Raw genomic sequence first — 22975 nt, 5'->3', positions numbered from 1 at the left:
ATGCACATAGGTTAGTCAGTCACATTAAACATAAAATCTTTTATGACAAAATAATAACACCGAGTTCTGTGGCGGTTTGTGACATGACTGGATTTGTCGTTTTCGATCATGAATATTTTATAATACCCATATATTCCTATATTAAATCACACACGATACAACTGATTTGAAACTATCTTTGTATGCCAGATAGTTTCAAACCTACTTACTATAGAACTCTATGGCATAAACTTATTCGAAACTTAACAGTAACTAGAGTTGCAATATTGTCACTTATTTATTTCACCGTACTATGTTTGGGCCTTTAACAATTTTATAAGCTAAAGTTGAATAATGCGCCATACAAAAAGCAATCCACTCGTTAGCTCGCGCGTTAAACTAGCGGCACGATACAAAATAAATGTTTGAATTTACGCTGAAATTTTAACCGAAACAAAAGCAGTCCACATTCTCTGGAAGAAAATGCAGCGTCTTATTACGCTACATAAATCTGTCTGGGAATTCCCGGGCTCCTAGAGCTGGGATTTTTCTAGATTTCAGCCTGAAGAAGCGCTGCCAAGCCATGTTCATGACTAAAGGCGGTTCGCTTTTTACAAGTCATATGGGGCATTTCACGCGAAGCGGACAGCGAAAATCAAGTCAGGTTTTGGATTTTGTTCATATTTGGATTAAATGTACTGCTATATGACCTGAATGGATGTGCATCATTATAATTTTTTTATGAAGCTTAGTTTATTTTTTATGAGCGTTCAAAAAATTGCTAAAATTTTAGGAACAGATTTTTCAGAGGCTATTACTGCTATTATTACATTTGATTAAAAATAAACTAACTATTGGACTTTTGAGAATAAATAACTGTGTTTCTTACTGTTTACTACAAATTTGAAATTTCTTATTTGTTCACATAGAAAACCGGAAGTAAAGTTTTAAAATCGAATTTTACAAAACTTCGGTATCTTTTAAATTTTTTATTTTTATTTTAATATATACCTAGTAGTCTATAAATAACATGTGTAAAGTTGTAGAATGGAGTCTGTATTGGTTTTTGATTTAGACGCAGTACAGTGCGAGCGCGCCGCAATGAGCGCCATACTGGCTATCGACATTTGGCTACTGTATAAAAATTATTTGTTCGAAAATAACTGAAACGTTAATATTGTTGCATGCATACTCTTAAACAATTATAATTTTGACTCGGCGAACTTTGTACCGCCTAAAAACAATGATTGTTGGCATTGAGATGGTATTACGTCGCAGACCACCCACAACTTATTGGATGATATTCTTAAAACATTACCCTTCTTTTTGGGTAGTCGGGATATGTTAGTCCAGGGTGCCAGCTATCTCTATGCCAAATATCATTAAAATGTGATCAGCCGTTCTTTGTTTTATACATAAAACAAAGTCGTGTTAGTTACACGATTATAAGTCAAGAACGGCTGGGCAGATTTTGATGAAATTTGATATGGAGGTAGCTAGCCAACTACCTAAAAAAGAGGAATAATATTTTTAGTGTATTATTCAATAAGATGTGGATAGTCCGCGACGTAATACGCACCATCTCAATGCCAACAGTCATTGTCTGTTAGACGGTACGAAGTTCGCCGAGTCAAAATTATAATTGTTTAAGAGTATGCATGCAACAATATTAACGTTTCAGTTATTTTTGAACAAATAATTTTTATACAGTAGCCAAATGTCGATAGCCAGTATGGCGCTCATTGCGGCGCGCTCGCACTGTACTGCGTCTAAATCAAAAACCAATACAGACTCCATTCTACAACTTTACACATGTTATTTATAGACTACTAGGTATATATTAAAATAAAAATAAAAAATTTAAAAGATACCGAAGTTTTGTAAAATTCGATTTTAAAACTTTACTTCCGGTTTTCTATGTGAACAAATAAGAAATTTCAAATTTGTAGTAAACAGTAAGAAACACAGTTATTTATTCTCAAAAGTCCAATAGTTAGTTTATTTTTAATCAAATGTAATAATAGCAGTAATAGCCTCTGAAAAATCTGTTCCTAAAATTTTAGCAATTTTTTGAACGCTCATAAAAAATAAACTAAGCTTCATAAAAAAATTATAATGATGCACATCCATTCAGGTCATATAGCAGTACATTTAATCCAAATATGAACAAAATCCAAAACCTGACTTGATTTTCGCTGTCCGCTTCGCGTGAAATGCCCCATATGTGAGACATACGGAAGGCAGTAAAAGTGTGCATTTGAGTATTAAATGTTCACTTTATGGTTTTGTCACAGAAATAATCGCATTCAAAAAATGCTAGGTATAAAAACTCTAAAACTCATAAAACTCATTTATTATGCAAGTAGGCTTCTTTTAAAAGCACTTTTAAACGTCCCAGTATTAACCCTACCACTGCTTCAGGACAATAAATGGGCCAGTGCTGAGAAGAAGCAGCGCAAGAAACTCAGTCAGTATTGTCAGCCTCTTTTTCAAGGGTCATCATAGAAAAAACTGACTACTTATTAAGTAACATAAATAACCCGAAACATACTCAATTATAGTAAACGTATGAATACATTAAACATAATATCGGACACCATAAACGCTCTTATACGAGCATCAAACTTAAAGTCCCCAATGGGGTTCGACCCTCAACCACAAGTGACATTAACAAAGGTCAAGTAGCCGGTCGTATAATATTAGATTATACATTTATCAATTATTTATATTTATCAGTCTCACAGAGGCATACAAAATACTATTTTTTTAGCCACGCTTTTATGTCTTAATCATACTTTTTGCACGTAATTGCAACTGGCCGCCTCGTTAAAACGATTAAAAAATAAACAGTGCTGGCCGTTCGGAATTCGAATCACACGTGTTTCGAATGAAAATAAAATCGGCCGCACTTTAATATTACCGGGGGCACTGCGCAACGATATTTCTTTGCCAACAGAAATTGACTGAGTTGCGCGTCAAAAATATACGTAGTACTTTTTTGGTAAGCGGCAAACGAACGTTCCCACCACGTTTGTTTGCCGCTTACCAAAAAAGTATCGAAATAATATCGTGAAATTAGCTTATTAAGTTTGTGCCTTAAACCGGGAGCTGAAGTGTATTTATAATAATTATTAGCACGAAAGCAACGAAATCAAGCCACTAATTGAGAATAGCTAGTATTGACGTGTATCTAAACATTGCTTATAATAAACATGCTTGCTCATTTTGAGTTGTTGTTTCGACTGTACCTTAAATCTCTAAGAGTGGATTCGGCCAAACAAGAGTAAATAGTAATCTCAGAATAAATCGTCAGTTTTGACATATTTCCCATACCGAAACTGTCAATGTGCCAGTTATAACAGAAGTTATTCTTGGATAAAAGTTTGGTCGAACCGGGCCTAAGTACACTTTATTATGCAAATCATCTCGCTCTAAAAATAGTATTATATACTTAAGTAGCCTTAGTTTCCCCGAACCCTTTGGTACCAAAATAACTCGTTTAGGGAACATTTTCGTTCGGCAGGCAACTGGGTCAGGTTAAAAATATAGCGATACCTTTAAGTAACGGTAGACAGGGAAGAGTTTGAGATATAAAAATAACAACATCTAAAAGGTTATGTAGAGATGGCTTTTAGCTATACAATCGCCTGAATACTGCTGTTGAGAATGGGCTTGTTGTAACGTTACGTTAACGGTTAACGTCATTTATCTGTCAAGGCTTGCTTTATTTGGAGCTTATACAGGGTGTCCCAGAATGGGTGAATCAAACTTATAGGGGAGGTAGCTCTACTAATGTACTATCCCTAAAAAATATGAAAAAAATAAAGCGCGTAAGGACACAAAAAATGTTTTTTTGAAAAAGTGAAAAGAAATCAGCTTTGCCTAAGTATCTGGCTATAATTGCTGCGTTTGGAGTTTATTTGTACTTTTTTATTACTAATATTAATTGTATATGATCGTTTCGTTTATCTGTAAACAAACTTTTGAAAATAATGACAAGCTTTCGAGTTTAGAGCACATTATTTAAAAAAAAACCTAATTAATTTTTTTTTTTCATATTTTTTAGGGATAGTAGGGAGAGGGGGGCAGCTTTGGACAGGGGCAGCTTAGAACAAATGAATTTAAAAATCACTGGTTTAGGCTACAATGGTATAAATCATAATTTATATTGCCAGCACTGATGCGCATAGCCGTCACATCTCATTTATAATATCTAACTGTAGGTTAACCGGCAAAAGTGTTTTTTTGTTTTTGACTGCCAATTTCGCACTTTTTTATTTTAGTTCTAAGGATTTTGTGGACGTTGTTTTATAAAATAGTGAGTGGTTTGTTTACTATATGGAAGTTTAAATAGTTTCAATGAAGATTTGATAAGACATTGCGATATAAAAGTATGTTCCGTTATTAAATTTATGTTTTTTTCTGGAAATATACCCATGGGGCAGCTTTGAACGAAATGGTTGGGGCACCTTTGAACTTTATAAATTTTCTTTTTTAAGTGGTATTATGAAACCTTAAGTTTTCTAATAATTCGTAGAAGGTTTTTACATAAAAAATAAGCAGATTGCTTAACTGTGACAGATAAAATTTCAAGCTGGGTGAAGTCCGGGCAAAAGCTAGTTTTAGTAGTTGATTGATATTTTTTAAATTATGCAGTTTTGTCTTTGATGTGTCATTAAACAGAAAGTTTATTAGTATTTAGTTAATTGATATATCTTATATTTACTTTTTTTAAATAATATCCCTAAATTTTGTGTTACTTTGTACAGAGTGATGTAAAATAAAATAAACATGTTAAATTGATCCCAAATGACACTGATCATTTAAAATTTTGTTTATTAATTATTTTAAAAATACACATTCATAAATATTCAGTTTTATTTCATTGAAAAAAATATTAATTCAAAACTGCCCCAGGCGTGTTCAAGGCTGCCCCGACTACGGGGCAGTTTTGAACGTTTACAGGTCTGTGCAAAAATCGAAATATCTTAATAAGCGTTCATGAATAATTAAGAAGAACATTATTATTTTGTTGTGTGATAACCATGACCTCTATCTAGGAAGAAAAAATTAATGAAATCGTTCAAATTTGGAAGATATTTAATAAAGTATGAAAATTGTTCAAAGCTGCCCCCCTCTCCCCTACATTAGTAGAGCTACCTCCACTAGCAGTTTGATTCACCCATTCTGGGACAGCCTGTACAAACAAACATACCAAATTCAAATTAATATTTCCTCTAATATTACTTAGTATAGATGTCTGCATAGGAAAAGCTCTGTTTTGGCTGAATAGGTGCCTAATGGATGAGATTGTTGCAAATATTTACGCTTTAAATATCTATCTCATCTCATATTTTATTCTCTCTTCCATTAATGTCTCGACAAGATATTAGTACCACCCTTTTAAACTTTCTGACGCGTATTCACTTTACAAAGCAAACACACTTCGTATAGAAATCACTCGATAATCTCTTAACAACGCATCCCTCCTAAACACACAACGGTGACTCGTAAGAAAAACACAAGATTTCTTGTACGCACTCCACTTTGAGAAAGATCAGCCAATCCATTCGACTTTTACTTGCGCAGAACTGATATACAGTCCCTTATTCTTCCCAGAGTAAATACAAATGAGTAGGTCATCGTCATAGAAACGCACCGAGCGCAGTTTGTATGTGAGCGCGCCAATACGTATGCGGCGCGCACGCACACACTGACAAAATTTAACGTGGATTAGCGGGGAGTTGCGCCGAATTGTGTCAGTGTGTGCGTGCGCGCCGCATACGTATTGGCGCGCTAACATACAAACCGTGCTCGGTGCGTTTCTATGAAGATGACCTACTCATTTGTATTTATTCTGTTCTTCCTCATTTATCTTTATACTTATGTTTAAACCTTAAACGGTTTAAAAATCAACTACATTGAGGCACAGTGAGGCCATTGAAGTTTTTATTATGTGATCCGTTGAAATTTTAAACTGAGTGAAGGAAGAGCTGTAGTTTAATTTTTGTAGCAAGATTTAAGCTTCGGCCAAATCAACGCGTGCAGCTCGCATCGGCGATGGCATAGATTGCTGCGACCAATGACAGGACGCGTTGATCACTACAAATTCATAACACGACGTCTGATCGCCATCGTGCACGCAGGCTGCACGCGTTGGTTTACCTTACAAAAGGGCTTAATGAAAATCTACAGCAGGAAAATTTTTAGTAGTTGGAGAGTGGAGATTTGGGGACGCTACATATGCCAAGAATAAGACAGAAAAAGGCTCCCATAGATATAAAGATTTCAGCCAATAGATTAAAAATCTGAATAGTAGACAGACTACCAGTGTAGTTAATGTAACGGAAAGATTATTCACGTAAACCACCCTATTTTATCAGTGTTTTGACTCGCATGACTGCTAAGTGTGTTTTGTGTATACCCTGGCTTTAGTGACCCGCGTCGGGTAAACCGGGGCGTGTCCAGGAAAAATACAAGCCGTGTGAATGGGTCGTCGTAATTGATATAGAATGAGGGATTTGCTGACCTTTGTACAGCTTATCAAGTGGCGAGGAAAACACGGGAGGGACATGCCTTTTTCTGTTTAGAGATTATAAGCGATTAGGATACAGTATCCCTTACAGAGTTGATGTTTGATCGTTGAGATATCAGGGTTGTGGTGACTTCCCATCACACAGAAAAAATATGGACCAGCAGTTAATTAATAGTACTGTTAATCGACTGGATAGATCAGACTAATTTAATAGCGTTAACACTTAGGTAATGATCAGATGAGCATTTCAGATCAGATCAGATATTCAGATCAGATACTTAGGCTGAGTTGCACCATCTTACTTTAACTTTGACAAACGTCAAAAATCTGTCAAACTCCATACAAAAAGCACCGGTTATTTTCATTGTTACAGTCAAAATGAGGTAGTGCAACTAAGCCTTAATGTGCTATTGTCTGTACCTATGAGCAGATTATCTTGAAGTCACACCCTTAGTTCGTAACACATCATGATTGTGACCTTTGTTCCTTTATTTATATACCTTGAGATGAAAAACAAAAAATACCTTCTGAGTAAGGAGTCCTGACATTCTTAATCTGTATGAAGAATGACCGAACCCTGTTATTTTCTCTGCCACTGTAAATGTTTCATTATTGATGGAAATACTCGTCATTTCCACCATCAGAGAATCTACGAATATTGAATTAATGCATTTAAAAGCCAATCAGCATCCATTGGAATTGCAGCGATCAATTACTCTCGCGCGAGTTAAATTTATCTGATACCAGACTACCTGCTAAAGTTCTGGATAGGAACTGGTGCGAAAGCAAGGTTTCATTGGCCGACTTTGGACTCATTCCAAGTTCTCAGTCCATTTGACTGAGCAAACTTTGTCTGGTGTAGGGATGACGGTTGTTCATAAAAAATAACGATTTTTGGAATCGAATCAAATAGTTACTAAAAGCCACGCACTAGGGTTATATGCTCAGTTGAGACAATACCACAAGATACATGGAGGTTTATTAAAGTATCGATTCAGTAAGAAAATAAATTTCAATACCAAGCTAATTTTCATTTCATTTTTAGAGTTAATGTCATGAATCCAATGACTCAACAGATTTTTATTTATAATTTAATGGAGCCAAATGAGTTTACTCTTATAATGTTACCGAAACAGAAAAGTAATACATACTGATTTACATTTAAATTAAATGAAATTAAATTGAAAAATATTTTCTGAAAAAAATTCTTCGATGAGTAGACTTTCAATTCATATCGCCATCCCTACAACTGAGCAATATTTCCCGAACCGAGTAAAGCGAATTTCGATACATCTGACTGTATGATTTATTCTTATGGAGAGAATAAGCCAAATCTAAGGGGTGGGACATTGCTGAAGATATTGCTTGAGTTGTCATGCCTACAACGGTTGACATAGCTTTACAAATTACTTACGATGTTTCATATTTCAGAATGTTTTCGTATGGTTTACGTAGTCTTTTTTATGTCAAATAGAAACAATAACAAATTGTTAGTGTGTTGTGTTTAAGCATAGGTTACGTAACTAGTGAAACTCAGTTTATCACAGATCTTCATTATGTAAGTACCTACATTAATAGGCCTGTATTTTATTCTGATTATAAACAGTAATTCTGCAAAGATACATCACAATCCTTTAGGCAATTTTTGCCTGAAAGAGTAACAAACATACATCCATCCATCCTCACGAAATTCCTCATTAATACTATAATGTAGTTATTAGTAGGACTGCTACTTTGGAACTAAAGTAACTGAATTTGACGATACCACAAAGCCAATAGCTTTGAATAGGCGTCCATTTTGTCAAATCCACTGAATCAGATATTGCTTATTATTCAAAGTTATTCGAGCAGCACAATTTGAATTTTCGTATTTGTCGCCCGTCAGGCTTCTGTCGCCTCATAGGACTTCCGTATAATTAAGCCAGTCCATTACGCCCACTTTCCGCAAACCAAACATAGCTGGTATAGAACAGAATACCCATTTACTGGTCTCTAGTTATCCTTCAACTATCATTAGAAACCAGCGCAGCACGTTAGCGCAACCACGACCACTCGGACAAGTGTCCGACTAAGGCCCGATTCAACCAAACTTTTATCCGAGAATAACTCCTGGTTTATCTGGCACATTGACAGTTTCAGTATGGGAAATATGACGAAACTGACGATTTATTCTGAAATTAATATTTGCTCTTGTTTGGTCGACCCTAAGAAGAGTGAACTAATTTCGTGGTATCCTATTTTTTCTGCATCTTACTCACTCTATCTCAAACTATTGAACCATATCAAACAAGTCGGAAGTTAGTCTGATTCAAACTAACCATGAAATAAAATGACTAAGCAGCAAAAAACGAAACAAGACTACTTACTAAATTATATAAACTAAAATTATCTTGCTTGTTTTTTTATCCACAACGAGGAAGCTCTTGGCCTGTATCTCACCTGATGATAATGTCTGTCTATGTCACCAAATTTTAAAACCAATATCTTGAAAACTACTGATTGTGCAAGCTGTTTTCTTTACTCCTTGTACTGGCTTAGGGTACTTTGATTTTTACGGCTTACCATATTTTATTGTGAACTGTTTTTATTTACTGTCGCTTTAACAACCCGACTTGGGTGCTAATTAAAGAAAATTTGAGATTAATAATAATAATAACGTTATACCGAAGAACTTATGGACTTCGGGTAAAAAAAAAGCCTAAGAAATAATAATAATAAATACACTTTATTGTACACCAAAGATAAGAACAGAAAGAAAAGGAACACACAAGGTACAACTAGGCGGTCTTATTATTAGGAGATTATGACTTGTTTTAGAATAAAAACTTTCCTCTCAAGCGATCTGCGGCGGGAGCAGACGCACGTCACTTAGCTCTAAAGTGCTCTGCGGCGGGAGCAGACGCAAATCACTTGTCCAAGTTCGGGACCTTGTCATTTAAAAAATATAATTCTGTTTCTTTCGCTCGAAAGTAATAATGCTTAAGTATGAATGTGATAGCTATATTTTCTAGGCACTATGGTTGCTTTTCAACCAAATTTTTCTCAGTCTGTGTTTGAAGATGACGCGATCCGCGGTGCCCGTCTGGGTAGTGAAAAAGATGGATGTTTTTTATCGTTTAGATGCTTTGGAAGTGTGTTTTTCTTTATAAAAAACGTGTATAATGTGATTAACTTTGGAAATAAGTGTTAATATATAACATTGCTTCTAATTTTGAAGGTGAATCAAGTGCAATCACAAAAAGTGACAAAAATGACGAATCTTTTTTTTCAAGTAAGTGTTGTACCTAAAATATATATTTGTTAGCCTTAAAAGTTACACCAAAAGACGGGTAATTTTATCCAGATTCCAAAAATGTGACTTGATAGTATGTAACGGTAATAATGATAAGCTATTTTAGGGAAAATGCGCAACGGGATTTTTTTTTTTTTTTCCCGCGGGAAGTGGGGGGCACTTGACGCAGTAGCGCCTTCCCGCCGCAGAGCGCGTGAGGGGATAAATAAATTTTTGGTACATAAAAATATTAAAAATCTACATTATCAAGTCACAAATCAAACAAAAATACATCAAATAACAATAAATTATGAAGTTTAAAACACTTGTAACGACTTCAAGCAACTTCTTGTTGATACAAAAACGAATAATTATTTTTTTAAATCTATCTAGATTTTAGTTCAATGAGGATACAAGAACAAAAATGTACCTATTTCTACCTGATGGATACATTTTTCTCAGATTAATAATATTTTTTTTTTCTGTTTTCCCGGTATTCTTATATTTTCAGCGGAAGAAAAATCACTGGGCTGTAAAATCCCTTCTAAATTTAAAAAAGCTTCAGGAATAAAATTGAGAACGGTAAAGCTCCTGAAGATTTCTCAGAAATCTGAAACGTAACCCAGAATATGAAAACATTTATATGCGTGAATTTGTTACAAAGTTTAAAACCACATTGTGAGTAAGTTCAGTCGACTTCTGCTAGTAAATTCTTTCATATCACTGCTTTTATAAGACCTCACTTTGAATTTTCATATTTCTCGCTAAAACTTGTGCAGTTTCATACAAATTTTATGCTTTCCTTTTGGCAATCATTTTATTTTTGGTAAGTTATTCTTCTAACGTTCGGATAAAACCACGTAGCAGTTAATTATTTCAGAGGGCCTAGTGTGAGTTTTTATTAAACACGCTCACTAGTGAGCGAGTTGATGTAAACTCACACTCAGCCCACAGGCCTCAGTTTAAGAAAATTACCAAAATCCCATTTATGGACTCAATTCTAGTTATTCGTTAATAACATTACGAAGACCATGAGATTTTAATTAGTAGAAGTTGTCTTCATCTTTTTCTGTTTTATGACGTCACTGCTTCGTCGACTAATACGTCGTCGTCAACTAATTTAAAAACTAATACGTCACTATTCCGCAGTGCTGGAAGCCATTTTAAGCTCGACGTCAATTGTGGTCCTCCAGACATTTTCTTCTATATCTTTATGTTGAATCTATACCTAAAATATTCATGAAAGATTTTTGTTTTGTTTTCTGTCATTTTTCTTCGCACGAATATCGAACGGTATTTCAAACCAGCTAGAAGTTCAGGGATTATGGAAGATTCTTGAAGAGAAAAGAGAATGGCATATTTTAGACCCGTAGGCATTTTTAACAGGTTAGCAGAATATGTTAGGTTAAAACAGTGTGCTTACCATGTGTTTACATTAGGTGTGCTCGCTAACGAGTGCGTCAAAAAAATCTATAAAGATTTTAGTTCTTGAAAGTAGCCGCAAGGGGCGCTATACAACCTGTCATAGGTAATTTAATGTCATTTTTTTGAGTCGCTAGCGAGTACACCTAATGTTAACTTAACTGAAAACTATTCCAAGCTATAAAACGGGGGCAATTCATGAAACGTTTATACGCGTCGTAAAGTTAGTCCCATAAACGATGCTGTTGTGACATATCAACTGAAGAATGTTGAACTTGAGGTCAATGTCCTGTCTAATCATTTTATGCTGCTATCGGAGATAAGCGATCCAAGCACGGTCAAGATAGTTAGATGGATGTTGGCTATAGTTGGCCACATGGGTCGTTAAGCCCAAACTTGGCCAAACATTTGAATAGTTACGTCACATTACTATTAATATTAACCACCAAATTGGACCCTAGTGATTCCAAATCCTCTTTGGTGGAGTGATACAGTAGAAATATGCCTTAGAATTTTAATTATCTCTGTTAAAATTTTTCCATTCGATTGGTGGGAAATTCGGGATAGGATGACATTCTCGTAATCATAACTGACAAGTCCCAAAGGCCCGCTGGCATTTCTGCATTGAAACCAGAGATGAGACGTATTTACTAGAACAGATCCACACACTAGGTATTTTACAGTACTAAGTGGCACCTATTCCAATTTTTAAAATACTTGATCCACGTAGTATTTTTTAAATTACACGATTTCCGACCCTACCATCAAAGTAATAGAGGTTATTATTGCATAATCCGTAGTCGTGTATTACGCACACCGCGTATTTCTCGCTAAGTATTTTTTAAATTACACGATTTCCGACCTTACCTTCAAAGTAATAGAGGTTATTATTGCATAATCCGTAGTCGTGTATTACGCGCACCGCGTATTTCTCGCTAAGCTTATAGACTAAGAGCTAGTGAACGCCAGACCTACGTTATTTTATAAAGGCTGAAAGTTTGTCAGCGCATGCTCTCAACATAGCTAAGAACCATGGCCAAACATGAAGTTTGGGTTATGGTGGCTTTGGCAGACAGACGGTACTAAAGGTGTGTAAAATACCAACTTAATTACGTCAAAATATAAAGGCTGATTTTTTTATATTTCCTTCAAAATGTTATTAGAAATGACGTCATTAATTGACAGACACCTACCATGGTGGCAGCCCTTAGCCAGACACCTTAAAGTTCATGAAAATATAGTCCTACTTACGTCATACTATAAAAGCTGATATTTACATAAAATATTTGAACTATCATTTGATGAAGTTTCCTCATCAGCCAGACACTTCTGATGGTTCCTTCGCCTTGCCAGACAGCTTTTAGGGTGGCTGAAAGTGCGAACGCGAGGCACTATAAATATTGTTTTTTGTACTTTTTCTTAAGTTACTCAAGTATTTGAGTCTGTAATTCATCATCTCATGTTGATGAGCTGATGATGGAAGGTAAGTACAACTCCTTAAGGCTTAGGAGTTGGAGGACAATTCTTTAACCAGTACGAGTATAAATAAGTATAGTTTCTAAAGTTATTTGGGTGTTTGCATCAGCTAGTCATCATCTCATGTTGATGAAAGTTACAACTTCTTAACGCTTAGGAGTTGTAAGATTATTCACGTCATGCTCCCCGGCGAAACTACTATTGATTTAACTAGTGTAAGTTTCTAAAATAAATCTATGAAATGTCTATAAAATTCTAGTCCTATTTAAAAAAAACCAATGTCTCAGGTTTCGCCGTATTTTGTTATTGAAAGTGGTTGCGCTGCAGAGTATCCTTCCAGCGAAGCCATCACGATATATCTATTACTATGCATAATCAAATTTATAGTATCAAATAATTCTATAACAATTCTATATTGAATTAGGACCCCCAAATCCTCATTACAATTTATATACACGGAAAATGTGGTGCCACAAATTTTCTCTTCGAAATAGTTGCTAAACGCCTAGAGTAAAGTTCATAGCAACATTAGCATTAACATAGGTATTGCTAATGTTGCTAAGAACTTTACTCTAGGCAACTTTCAGAGGTAATCACTTTAAAATTGGGGATTGGGGGAGTTGTACTTACCTTCTATATCAGCTCATCAACATGAGATGATGATTTACAGACTCAAATACTTGAGTAACTTAAGAAAAAGTACAAAAAACAATATTTATAGTGCCTTGCGTTCGCATTTTCAGCCACCCTAAAAGCTGTCTGGCAAGGCGAAGGAACCATCAGAAGTGTCTGGCTGATGAGGAAACTTCATCAAATGATAGTTCAAATATTTTATGTAAATATCAGCTTTTATAGTATGACGTAAGTAGGACTACATTTTCCTGAACTTTAAGGTGTCTGGCTAAGGGCTGCCACCATGGTAGGTGTCTGTCAATTAATGACGTCATTTCTAATAACATTTTGAAGGAAATATAAAAAAATCAGCCTTTATACTTTGACGTAATTAAGTTGGTATTTTACACACCTTTAGTACCGTCTGTCTGCCAAAACCACCATGACCCAAACTTCATGTTTGGCCATGGTTCTTAGCTATGTTGGGAGCATGCGCTGACAAACTTTCAGCCTTTATAAAATAACGTAGGTCTGGCGTTCACTAGCTCTTAGTCTATTATGTGCGAACGTAGAGATTCACTCCGTCTCTGTCTGACAAACAAATTTGAGCGCAGGCAGGTGTGAGATAGGAATAGGTGTTTGATGTATTACGTAATTTAAACTCTATTTGTACACAGGTAAGGTTTTGAATATTTTAATTTTTGTTCTCTCTCATCCAGCTCACTCCTTGTTGACTAGCCGGTAAAAAACCAGTTTTTATTCTTCCGACAGGTTTGTTTTGGTTTGTTGTCACGCGTCCGTGATAATTGCATAAATAAAAAATAGAAAAAATTATGTAAATATTTTTATGAAATTGATATCTTTTAAATACGCCAACTTTTAAGTTGACAGTCCTAAGCCTGTTGAAGTATGAAGGGAGGATATCAATCAATCAACAACCAGCAAAAACATTATTATTCAATTTCAAATTGCATTATTAATACTACGAGTGGATCTTTTCAAAGAAAATTGTATTTTAAAGTCATAATACGTGGATTAGTCCGCACTAGTCGCGTCAAGTATGGTAAATTACTACGTACTAAGTGGAACAGGTATTTGGATCACGTATTAATAAATACTTGGAATAGGTGCACCTAGTATCAAATTTACCTAGTATAACCCATCTCTATTCAATTCTAATTTCTGGATCCGTACTATTCCGTTGGCCGAATAGGGTGTGTCAGGGTATTAAAACATAAACTATCGAACATACCTAAAAATAACCCAACTAAAATTAAGTACATACTCGTAGATAAGATAAAAAAACTTTGTACTTCAGTCGCAATAATATTCTCATCTTTTTGAAATGGAACTAAGTATAATTTTGTACTTTTATTACATTATAGACTTTACTAACTTGACTTAAGTGAATATAGTAGATACAAATTGAATATATCTACCTACATTGCTCGAAGTTGTTGCAAACATTATTATGCTAATGTAACGAGTTGTTAACGCGTGTCTAATCCAAGATATTGAATTTTGGATGTTACCATGTGTGATATTCGATAAATTGAATTCATCTCTGCTAGTAAGTAACTACAAGGCTGAGTTGCACCACCTTATTTAACCATAACTACAACAGTGACTGGTGTTTTTGTATGGAATTTGACAGACTTTTGACATTTATTAAAGTAAGATGGTGCAACCCAGCCTTAACTTCCAGAGTTTTGATTAGTAGCAGCAACTTTCAGAACACAAAGTTCTATATAAGACATTATAAATGGCGCAAGGAAACTTTGACAATTCGACACGTGGAACGTCTACTCTTAGTAATGTGTCTGACCCGGATATTTTTAGTGTAGACCTAAAATACAGAACTCTAAATACACATTCAGCCATAACCTAAACTAAGTGAGATAATAAAAAGGTCAAGAACAATGAAACTAAATGCGTTGTAGAAGCTATTCGGTGCCGAACTAAAGATAAACATCGCATAAATCCGTACGTAATAGCGATACAACGAAGATTAACTACTTCAAAGCTATCCGACTGGCCAACGCTCAACAAGTTGGGACTTATCAGATCATAGATAGGTACTAAGGTCTTCTACGTCGAATAAACGTCGAAGGCTTTTAAAAGCTTCATCTATTTCTTTGACAGTTGTCTAAAAGAGCTAAGGGCGCTTTCAATTTAGACGTCTCGTGCCGGACGTTTGCCGCGCGCTTGCCTTGCCTTGAGCGCACACGGTAAATTGTATGACAACTGCTTCGGAATAAAATTAGCAATGAATTAGTATCAGTAAATTAGTGTGCGGTCTTGCAAACGCACGGCAAGCGCGCGACAAACGTCCGACACGAAACGTCTAAATTGAAAGCGTCCTGAAGCTATTTGAAGCGTGATTCTTCAGTTGAAAATATCATTTCTAAGGCGAAATTATTAATGCGCAAAGGTCTAAACTGAAACAAATCTACAGATCCCCGTACCCCGGACTACAGATTTGTACTCTCTTAAATCTGAATTCAGGATTTCCAGATGTGACACAAAAAGTGTTTTATACCCAGATTGTTTATTAACAGCAGAAATTCTACACTATACCTAATACCTAAGCTGTATTTATATGTCTAAAACAAAGCATAATGTTGCATTATGCAGGTTTCGGAAAGCACGTTAAGCTTTTTTCCTAATGTAGACGTCTGATATGAAGTCAATCATAAAGTTAGAGATATGATTTTTAGAGAATACTATGTAAGAAATAATTCCTGTGCCTAGGATCCCTTCAATATAATCGCTAGTCAGATACCTTTAAATTGTTTCAAACCCAGTGGATTCACCGGTAATCCCAGACTCAACAAGTTACGGTTATCAGATCTGATAGCACGGTCACCTGCCCAACGATGTTTGCGAGGTGGTACACCGGTTGATAACTTTGGAGTAGAGCTTAAAGGCTTAGACCGCTTTTACGCGGCTTTTCAGCGATAAACGCTACGGGACGCTACACAACGCTACGAAACGCGGCTCGTGTACATGTTAGCTCGCATCTCGTCACAGTGCTGTTGTTGGTTTGATCGCACTCGTCGAGCTAGTGTCGCGTAGAGTCGCATTTGTCGCGTTGTATTAGTAAGTAAATTACGTAAGAAACTACGTTAGCGAGTCACTATTCTTTTTTTTCTTCTTCAGTGTCAGCCCAAAACTCCAAAGCGAGTCAATATTAATAAAAATGTGTAAAATGTGTTAATATGTGTTTCGCTATATTTCTATTTTCAAAGAATGTTAAGCTATATGGCCTTATATTTTACCGTTTCAGCGTACACTGTTAAAACTTATCGCAAAGTTCGCTCGTCTGCGGCATTTTTACACGACGTCCCGCTACACCGCTATACTATCTAAACAGCGTCTATACGACTTCCAAGAAACACGTATTGTCTAGACTCTCGAGACTTCGTCCTCAACAAGTTTGTTTCAACTCGTATTTGTTTAGCTTTCTCTTGACACTACCCAACGTGTGTAATCGGAATTTAAACAACTTCCAGCGCAGTTAGCCTTTACAAAATGCAATAAACCTTTGGTCATTTATGTCCCAGTCATTATATTTTACGGCGTCGTTCCGTGTACCACTTGCGAGCTGCCATCAAACGGTCAACATGCCAGCCTGTCTTGACCTGCCTCGCCTCTACCTTCCATCCGAAACCCATTTATGAGGAGGAACAGTTAAGAAAATGCAGAGGTTATCTTATACTGGTAGTGTGATTTTGAGTGTGCAATTTGAGATTGATGCTTGCGGTAGTCTGCTATAAAGTAAAAGAGGATTGTGTTTAGGTTGTTTAGGTTAACGGGATTAATGGAGTCTGTTACGACAGTAATTAAACGACATCTTTTATCTTAAATATCAGCTACAAAGTATCTTATCGTGTTTTTTGTCTCCCATTTTGTGGTTATTAATCTTTAATGAAGCAAATCGTATCGGGTTGCCATTATTCAGTTTGGAAGAGCTAAAGCTGGTTAAAATATTTACAAGAAACCGCAGATCCATGTATCGAGAGTGAATAAGCACTTACAGGGCAGATATGTACCATCCTAGACTGCATCCCACTTAACATCAGGTGCGATTGTGGTCAAATACCTGCCTTGTTATGCATAAAAAAAAATCGAGAAATACCTACTATTATAATGGAAGTGAATAATGTTTTATACAAATAACATAGGATATAAGTTGAAATTCAGTCCATAAAAAGAGCGTACAAAGAATTTTATTACGAACGGGGGTTGAGTTATTACGCGCTGAGCGGATTGACAGCGTAATGGAGCGACTTATAGTTTTACGACTTTGTTTCTTTACGTCGCCATATTGGATTGTAACTGCAGCTCAGTAGCCTAATCTTAGGCAAAATTAAGGCTTGAAGAAAGAACTATAGGTTTATAGCGTGTAAATACGACGCATTGCGCCTCTGCGCGAGTTGCGACATTATTTATTTACAAACATACTGCGCTTATGTATCCGTATGATGTGTTTCGAATAAAGGCCAATGATACTAGTAAATATCGACCTACCATATAATAATATAAGTACCTAAGTACGTCTAAGATACACTTAAAAGCGTGTGTACTTTTTCAAAGAATAATATGCAAATTAGTCCTTGGCATACTTCTTAGAATTATTCAGACACCAGCGCCGCCAAGACAACTAGGAGTCGGAGTGGTCGCCATGGCCGAAATCGGTCGGATGGATCATCATCATCATCAGAATTATTTCTAATTTTATAGTTAATACTAAACTCTACCTATAGCGTGGGAAGTGTAGGCCAAATCCTTCATTTTGACAAATTAGACTGCCAGGCATTCAATGATAATGTTAATGAAACTATAAAAGCTTCAAATCTTTTCAGTTACAATGATGCACCAAATTATCACCCATCACCTTCATTCATCGTTACAGAATCATGAAATCCCACATTTTATTAAAATACAAAATGCACAACTTACAGCAAAATGCACTATCAAGTGCAACAGCTTCGCAGGCTGCACAAAGAGGTAGCGCACAAAGAATTGCATTACAGTCGGGTTTGAGTGATTAAGGCGGGCGGATTGACGACATAATGGGCGGGATGGCGCTTTGGGCGGATGGCGCTGGGCGGAATGTAACTGCTTTTAGTGCGCGGTATTGGAGATGACTTTGTTGGGTTTTGAGCGAGAGTTAAAAATAACTATAAATGGTCGCTGGAAATTGGAGATTTTTTATGGATACTATTGGCTGACGATAGATCCGTCTGCCATCCAATTTAATCAGTTTAAATCAGTTTTTTTTAAGATTAATTATAAGTACCTACCTATTTACTAATATTTTCGATAAGAGATACCTTCAGCTAAGCAAATAATTAAATTAAATTAGTCCAACGGGGGAAGTGATGACTCTCTCGAACCGACAGTCTGTTGCTGACACCGATAGTTATTGTCAATATTAGGGTTCACTTAACTCATAAATTCTGTCCTTTGTAAACAAGCTGGTCCTATCTACCTTAACATACAATAAATAAGACATATCTGTGGAAAGAGTGTCATGTAAAAAGTTGATACGTGGCAAAAACTCACCTCATCGTAAAGTAGGTAATGTTATATTAGTTGTAAGTATGTTTAGGGTAGATAGGACCATCTACCCTAAACATACTTACAATAAATAAGTCATTCACTCTTCTCAGAGTGTAGGATGTCATAAGAAAAGTTGATACGTGGCAAAAACTCACCTCATCGTAAATAAAGTTGTCGATCTCCTCCAGCGGGCGGCCGTACAGCTTCGGCGGGAACGGCTCGTACTTCCTCGGCAGCCGCGCGCCGTCCTCCACGCTGAGCCGGCGCCGCGGCATGAAGCCGAACTCGCGCACCAGCTGCGCCCCGCGGGACCCCGCTCGCCGCGCGGACTCCCGCGTGAACGGCGTGACGCGGCCCGTTAAGATTCTTATCAATATTATTGGTTAGACGATGGATCCGTCTGCCATCCAATTGAGCCGCGTCAAATCAGTTTTTTTAAAGATTAATTAAAAGTGCCTACCTATTTACAATTATTCCCGTTAAGGTATACCTCCAGCTAAGATACATATTATTATGACTGTGTTAAAAGTGGGTTCATCAACACAGTCCAACAGACGAAATGGTGACTAGGATCTTACCGACAGCCTGATGCTGACACAGGTAGCCTATCAGCCCTATGTAAATATGCAGACCCTACCTACCCTAAACATACTCGTACTTACAATAAATAAGAGATTCTGTGAGAAGAGTGTAAGATACGTCAAAAGAAAAGTTTATACGTGGCAAAAACTCACCTCATCGTAAATGAAGTTGTCGATCTCCTCCAGCGGGCGCCCGTACAGCTTCGGCGGGAACGGCTCGTACTTCCTCGGCAGCCGCGCGCCGTCCTCCACGCTGAGCCGGCGCCGCGGCATGAAGCCGAACTCGCGCACCAGCTGCGCCCCGCGGGAACCCGCTCGCCGCGCGGACTCCCGCGTGAACGGCGTGACAGCCGCCCGCGGCTCGTCCCGCGTCCCGCCGCCCGTCTCGCTCGCGAACGTGACGCCCTCCAGCGGGATCCGCAGCTCCTCGCGGCGCGGCTTCTCGCAGTCCGTATCGAGCGCATCGCGGGATTGGGACGCGACCAGCGGCGCGGCTGCCTCGGGGTTGGTGGCCTCCAGCGTCCGCACGATCTCGCCGAGCAGCCGCGAGCCGTCGATCTCCTCGCCGGGCGAGTTGAGCGGCGCCGGCGGCGGGAACGACAGCCGCCGCTCGTCCTCCTCCATGCCAGCGCGCTACCGCCCACCCATCGCGCGCACACACTCTCACACTATTTGCGCACTGTTGACGACATTCTATTTGTTACTGCCACCTGGAACAAAAGAAAGGTCATTGAGTGATGTCAGCTGACTGATGGATGCGCCCTGGTCGTTTCTAGTACCCAAGGCGCCGACCACTATGCGGCAGAAAGATAACCCCAGGTTTTCAGTAGGTTCGAGCTTCACATAACCTGCCGTGCCCCGGCGGTGGTAGGTATGGATAGGCCATTTTCCAGAGTAAAAAAATTTACTGATGGATGATTTCTTAGATTGGCACAAGCGTTTTTAAAGCGTTGCAGAAGGACCACACGATAAAATGATCATCGTCTTAACAATCGCTAGTGCTAGAGCTTCGGTTTACCAATAAGGCAAGAATATATCAGACAATATGCAAAGGTCCCCTAATTACTAAGTAGGTAAAAACCTAAAAAAGTTTAGTATTGGATACTAATAGATACTAAGCCAACTAAACAGCAAATAAGGGTCCCGATCCAGAATTTTGTATAACGATGTTTATTTAAGATACAAAAAAAACAAACGTTCATTTAACCAAAAAGGCCATTCGTGTGCTATTGGCGTTATCTCCGCTGCGAACAATGTCGTCGCGCCCTAAAACGGGGTCCCATTCAAGAAGTCGACTTTATGCCCGTTCCCGTCGTATTTCTTAAACAATATTGACATACGTGATCTTAAACTGTTTATTGGTTGAATTTACGTGCCTCCCAACGCGGGAGCCAAAGGGGAAAGTCAATTTCTAAAGCAATACCCTGTAAATCTTAGGAGGAAATCCCCAATATCTGGGGTAGACAACGTATAATATGCATACTGAGAACTAATTTGGCAGAGTAGCGCTTTTATTTGATATTCTTTGCCGTAATGCTGCTGAAATGTAAAAGATTAGATGCAAGATATTCCTGAAGGATCTCCAAAGCATAGCTAGTCTAATTTCTTTAATGGCCATTTCACCTAATATTCCTAGCCTAGTATTCCTTTTCATATTATTTGAGCAAATGATTTTATGTAAGTTTATACTCCTGTCTTTTACAGCTGACTATTTTACACGAAGTTACTTCTGTGTTTAAGCAGTAAATATGATACGGTAAAAAACTTGACAAATATATACTTATCTTCTGTCATAACGTGCAGGAAAAATACAGATCATACGAATGTTCTTATTAGTAAATAACTATAGTCTTCCACATTTTATCATCAAAATCTATATCTTGACACAGGCTAATAGAGTTACAGTACAGACTTCCACAATGTCGCAACGTTGAAACTATCACGTAAGTTTAACACACAAGAGAAAAGTTAAAAGTGATATTTAATCCTTAAGCTCCAGCGTATGGTTTCTCAAACTGGGGTACGTGAACCCCCAAGGGATTCACCAGTGATTGTAAAGGGTTTGAGGCAAGGTTAAGTTTTATGAGTTTTTTTTTTAGTTTTGTAATACGCTTGGTGCATTTCTTCGGAAGTCGACCCTAGTGCTAGACCGACGTCGTAACGGCTTAAACAGCCCTTTATAGCACAAAATCGTATTTCTTTTTCAGACATTCAGGTTGATTCATGCGTTGAGTCATAACCAAACTAGAAGCAAAGTTGTTGTTTTTGAAGGTTTTTTTTTATGGGACAGAATCAAACGGATCATGTGATTGTTAATGATTACCACCCCCCATAGACACCTTTAGCCCCGAGTTTATAAAAAGTTATTAAAATATTATAGAGGTAACATGGAGTTATAAGTTTGAGAAACCGTGCCCCAGCGGATGCTTTCAGCTCTGCGCTCGTTGTTTTGTCTAGTTGGGTGTAAATGCTGCGTCGAAGCGTCGGCCATTGTGCTATTGTCTGCGGCCGCTGCGCGCTGCTTCGGAAGCATTTTTACACGGAATAGTTCTACGTTCACCGCTAGAATGAGTTTTAGGCACGTATTGTACGTAACTCAGGAATAAGCTAAGTATTATGATTGCGTTTGGGTTGAGTTTTGAGTGGCGTTTCTTAATCGGAGATTCAATACATACTTTTATTTTCTACTACTTATGAATATTGAATTAAAATTAAAAATCTATTCAATATTTGCGATAAGCTTACTTAAAATTCTGCGGAAATAATTCTTACTACACTACATTATGCTAGTCGTCTATCGTGTCGTCGAGTAGATTAATTCCTAATTTAATAAAAATCTAACCAAATCATATTCCTAATCTTAAAATATCTCTAATGAAACTAAGCTAGCTACCAATATAAAACTATAAAGAAGATATCGAAGTAGGTACTATTGTATTCAACATAACGATTTGTCGATCAGGCTTTGTCAAAATTTAGTTGATTACTCACTCCGCTTTCATTAGAGTCCTAATTTAAAATCTCTTTGCACAGAGACACACCTAAAACATTATTTTATCAGCCAATCGCCGATACCCGGGACAGACGCTCTAATGCGAGCAAATCCAATTTACCCGGCCACTCCCACGTCAGTAAGACACTCGAGATTTAACGGATATAGCTATAATGCTCTTTATCTTGTGGTTGTGTGAGTGAACATACACACAAGTGATGGGAAAACTCGGAAAAAAGTATGACACAGATTAAACTCAAACTATCCTAAATATGATACGGTTAATGAATTCAGGCAATTAAAAAGGCTTCAGATTTAAAAATGTTTCTAAATGACAATCTACCTATTGTGAAAACACCCACACAAGTTGACGGGAAAGCTCGGATAAAACGTATGTACTTAGTGGTGTGTGAGTAACACACACAGATGAAAAATAATTAGTTGTGAAATTATTCTTGCAATTAGCGAATTTTATTTTGCTGTATTGTTGATTAAGGTTTGCTGATATTTTTCTGCAAGCTGTTTGTTTATGTAAATAGTTA

General features: G+C 37.2%; 1 protein-coding gene across 1 annotated transcript in view; it reads right to left on the bottom strand.

The window, feature by feature from the left end:
- Window positions 1-20065, bottom strand: part of LOC135080047 (sodium channel protein 60E-like) — a 174028-nt gene extending 153963 nt beyond the window's left edge. Inside the window, exon 1 of the mRNA XM_063974717.1 lies at window positions 19595-20065. Coding sequence (XP_063830787.1) covers window positions 19595-20065 — 471 coding nt within the window. The remainder of the gene's footprint in view (window positions 1-19594) is intronic.
- Window positions 20066-22975: the final 2910 nt, after the last annotated feature.

The sequence above is a fragment of the Ostrinia nubilalis genome, chromosome 17 (genome assembly GCF_963855985.1).
Source record: "Ostrinia nubilalis chromosome 17, ilOstNubi1.1, whole genome shotgun sequence".
NCBI lineage: Eukaryota > Metazoa > Arthropoda > Insecta > Lepidoptera > Crambidae > Ostrinia > Ostrinia nubilalis.
This window is presented reverse-complemented; position numbering and strand designations above follow the sequence as displayed.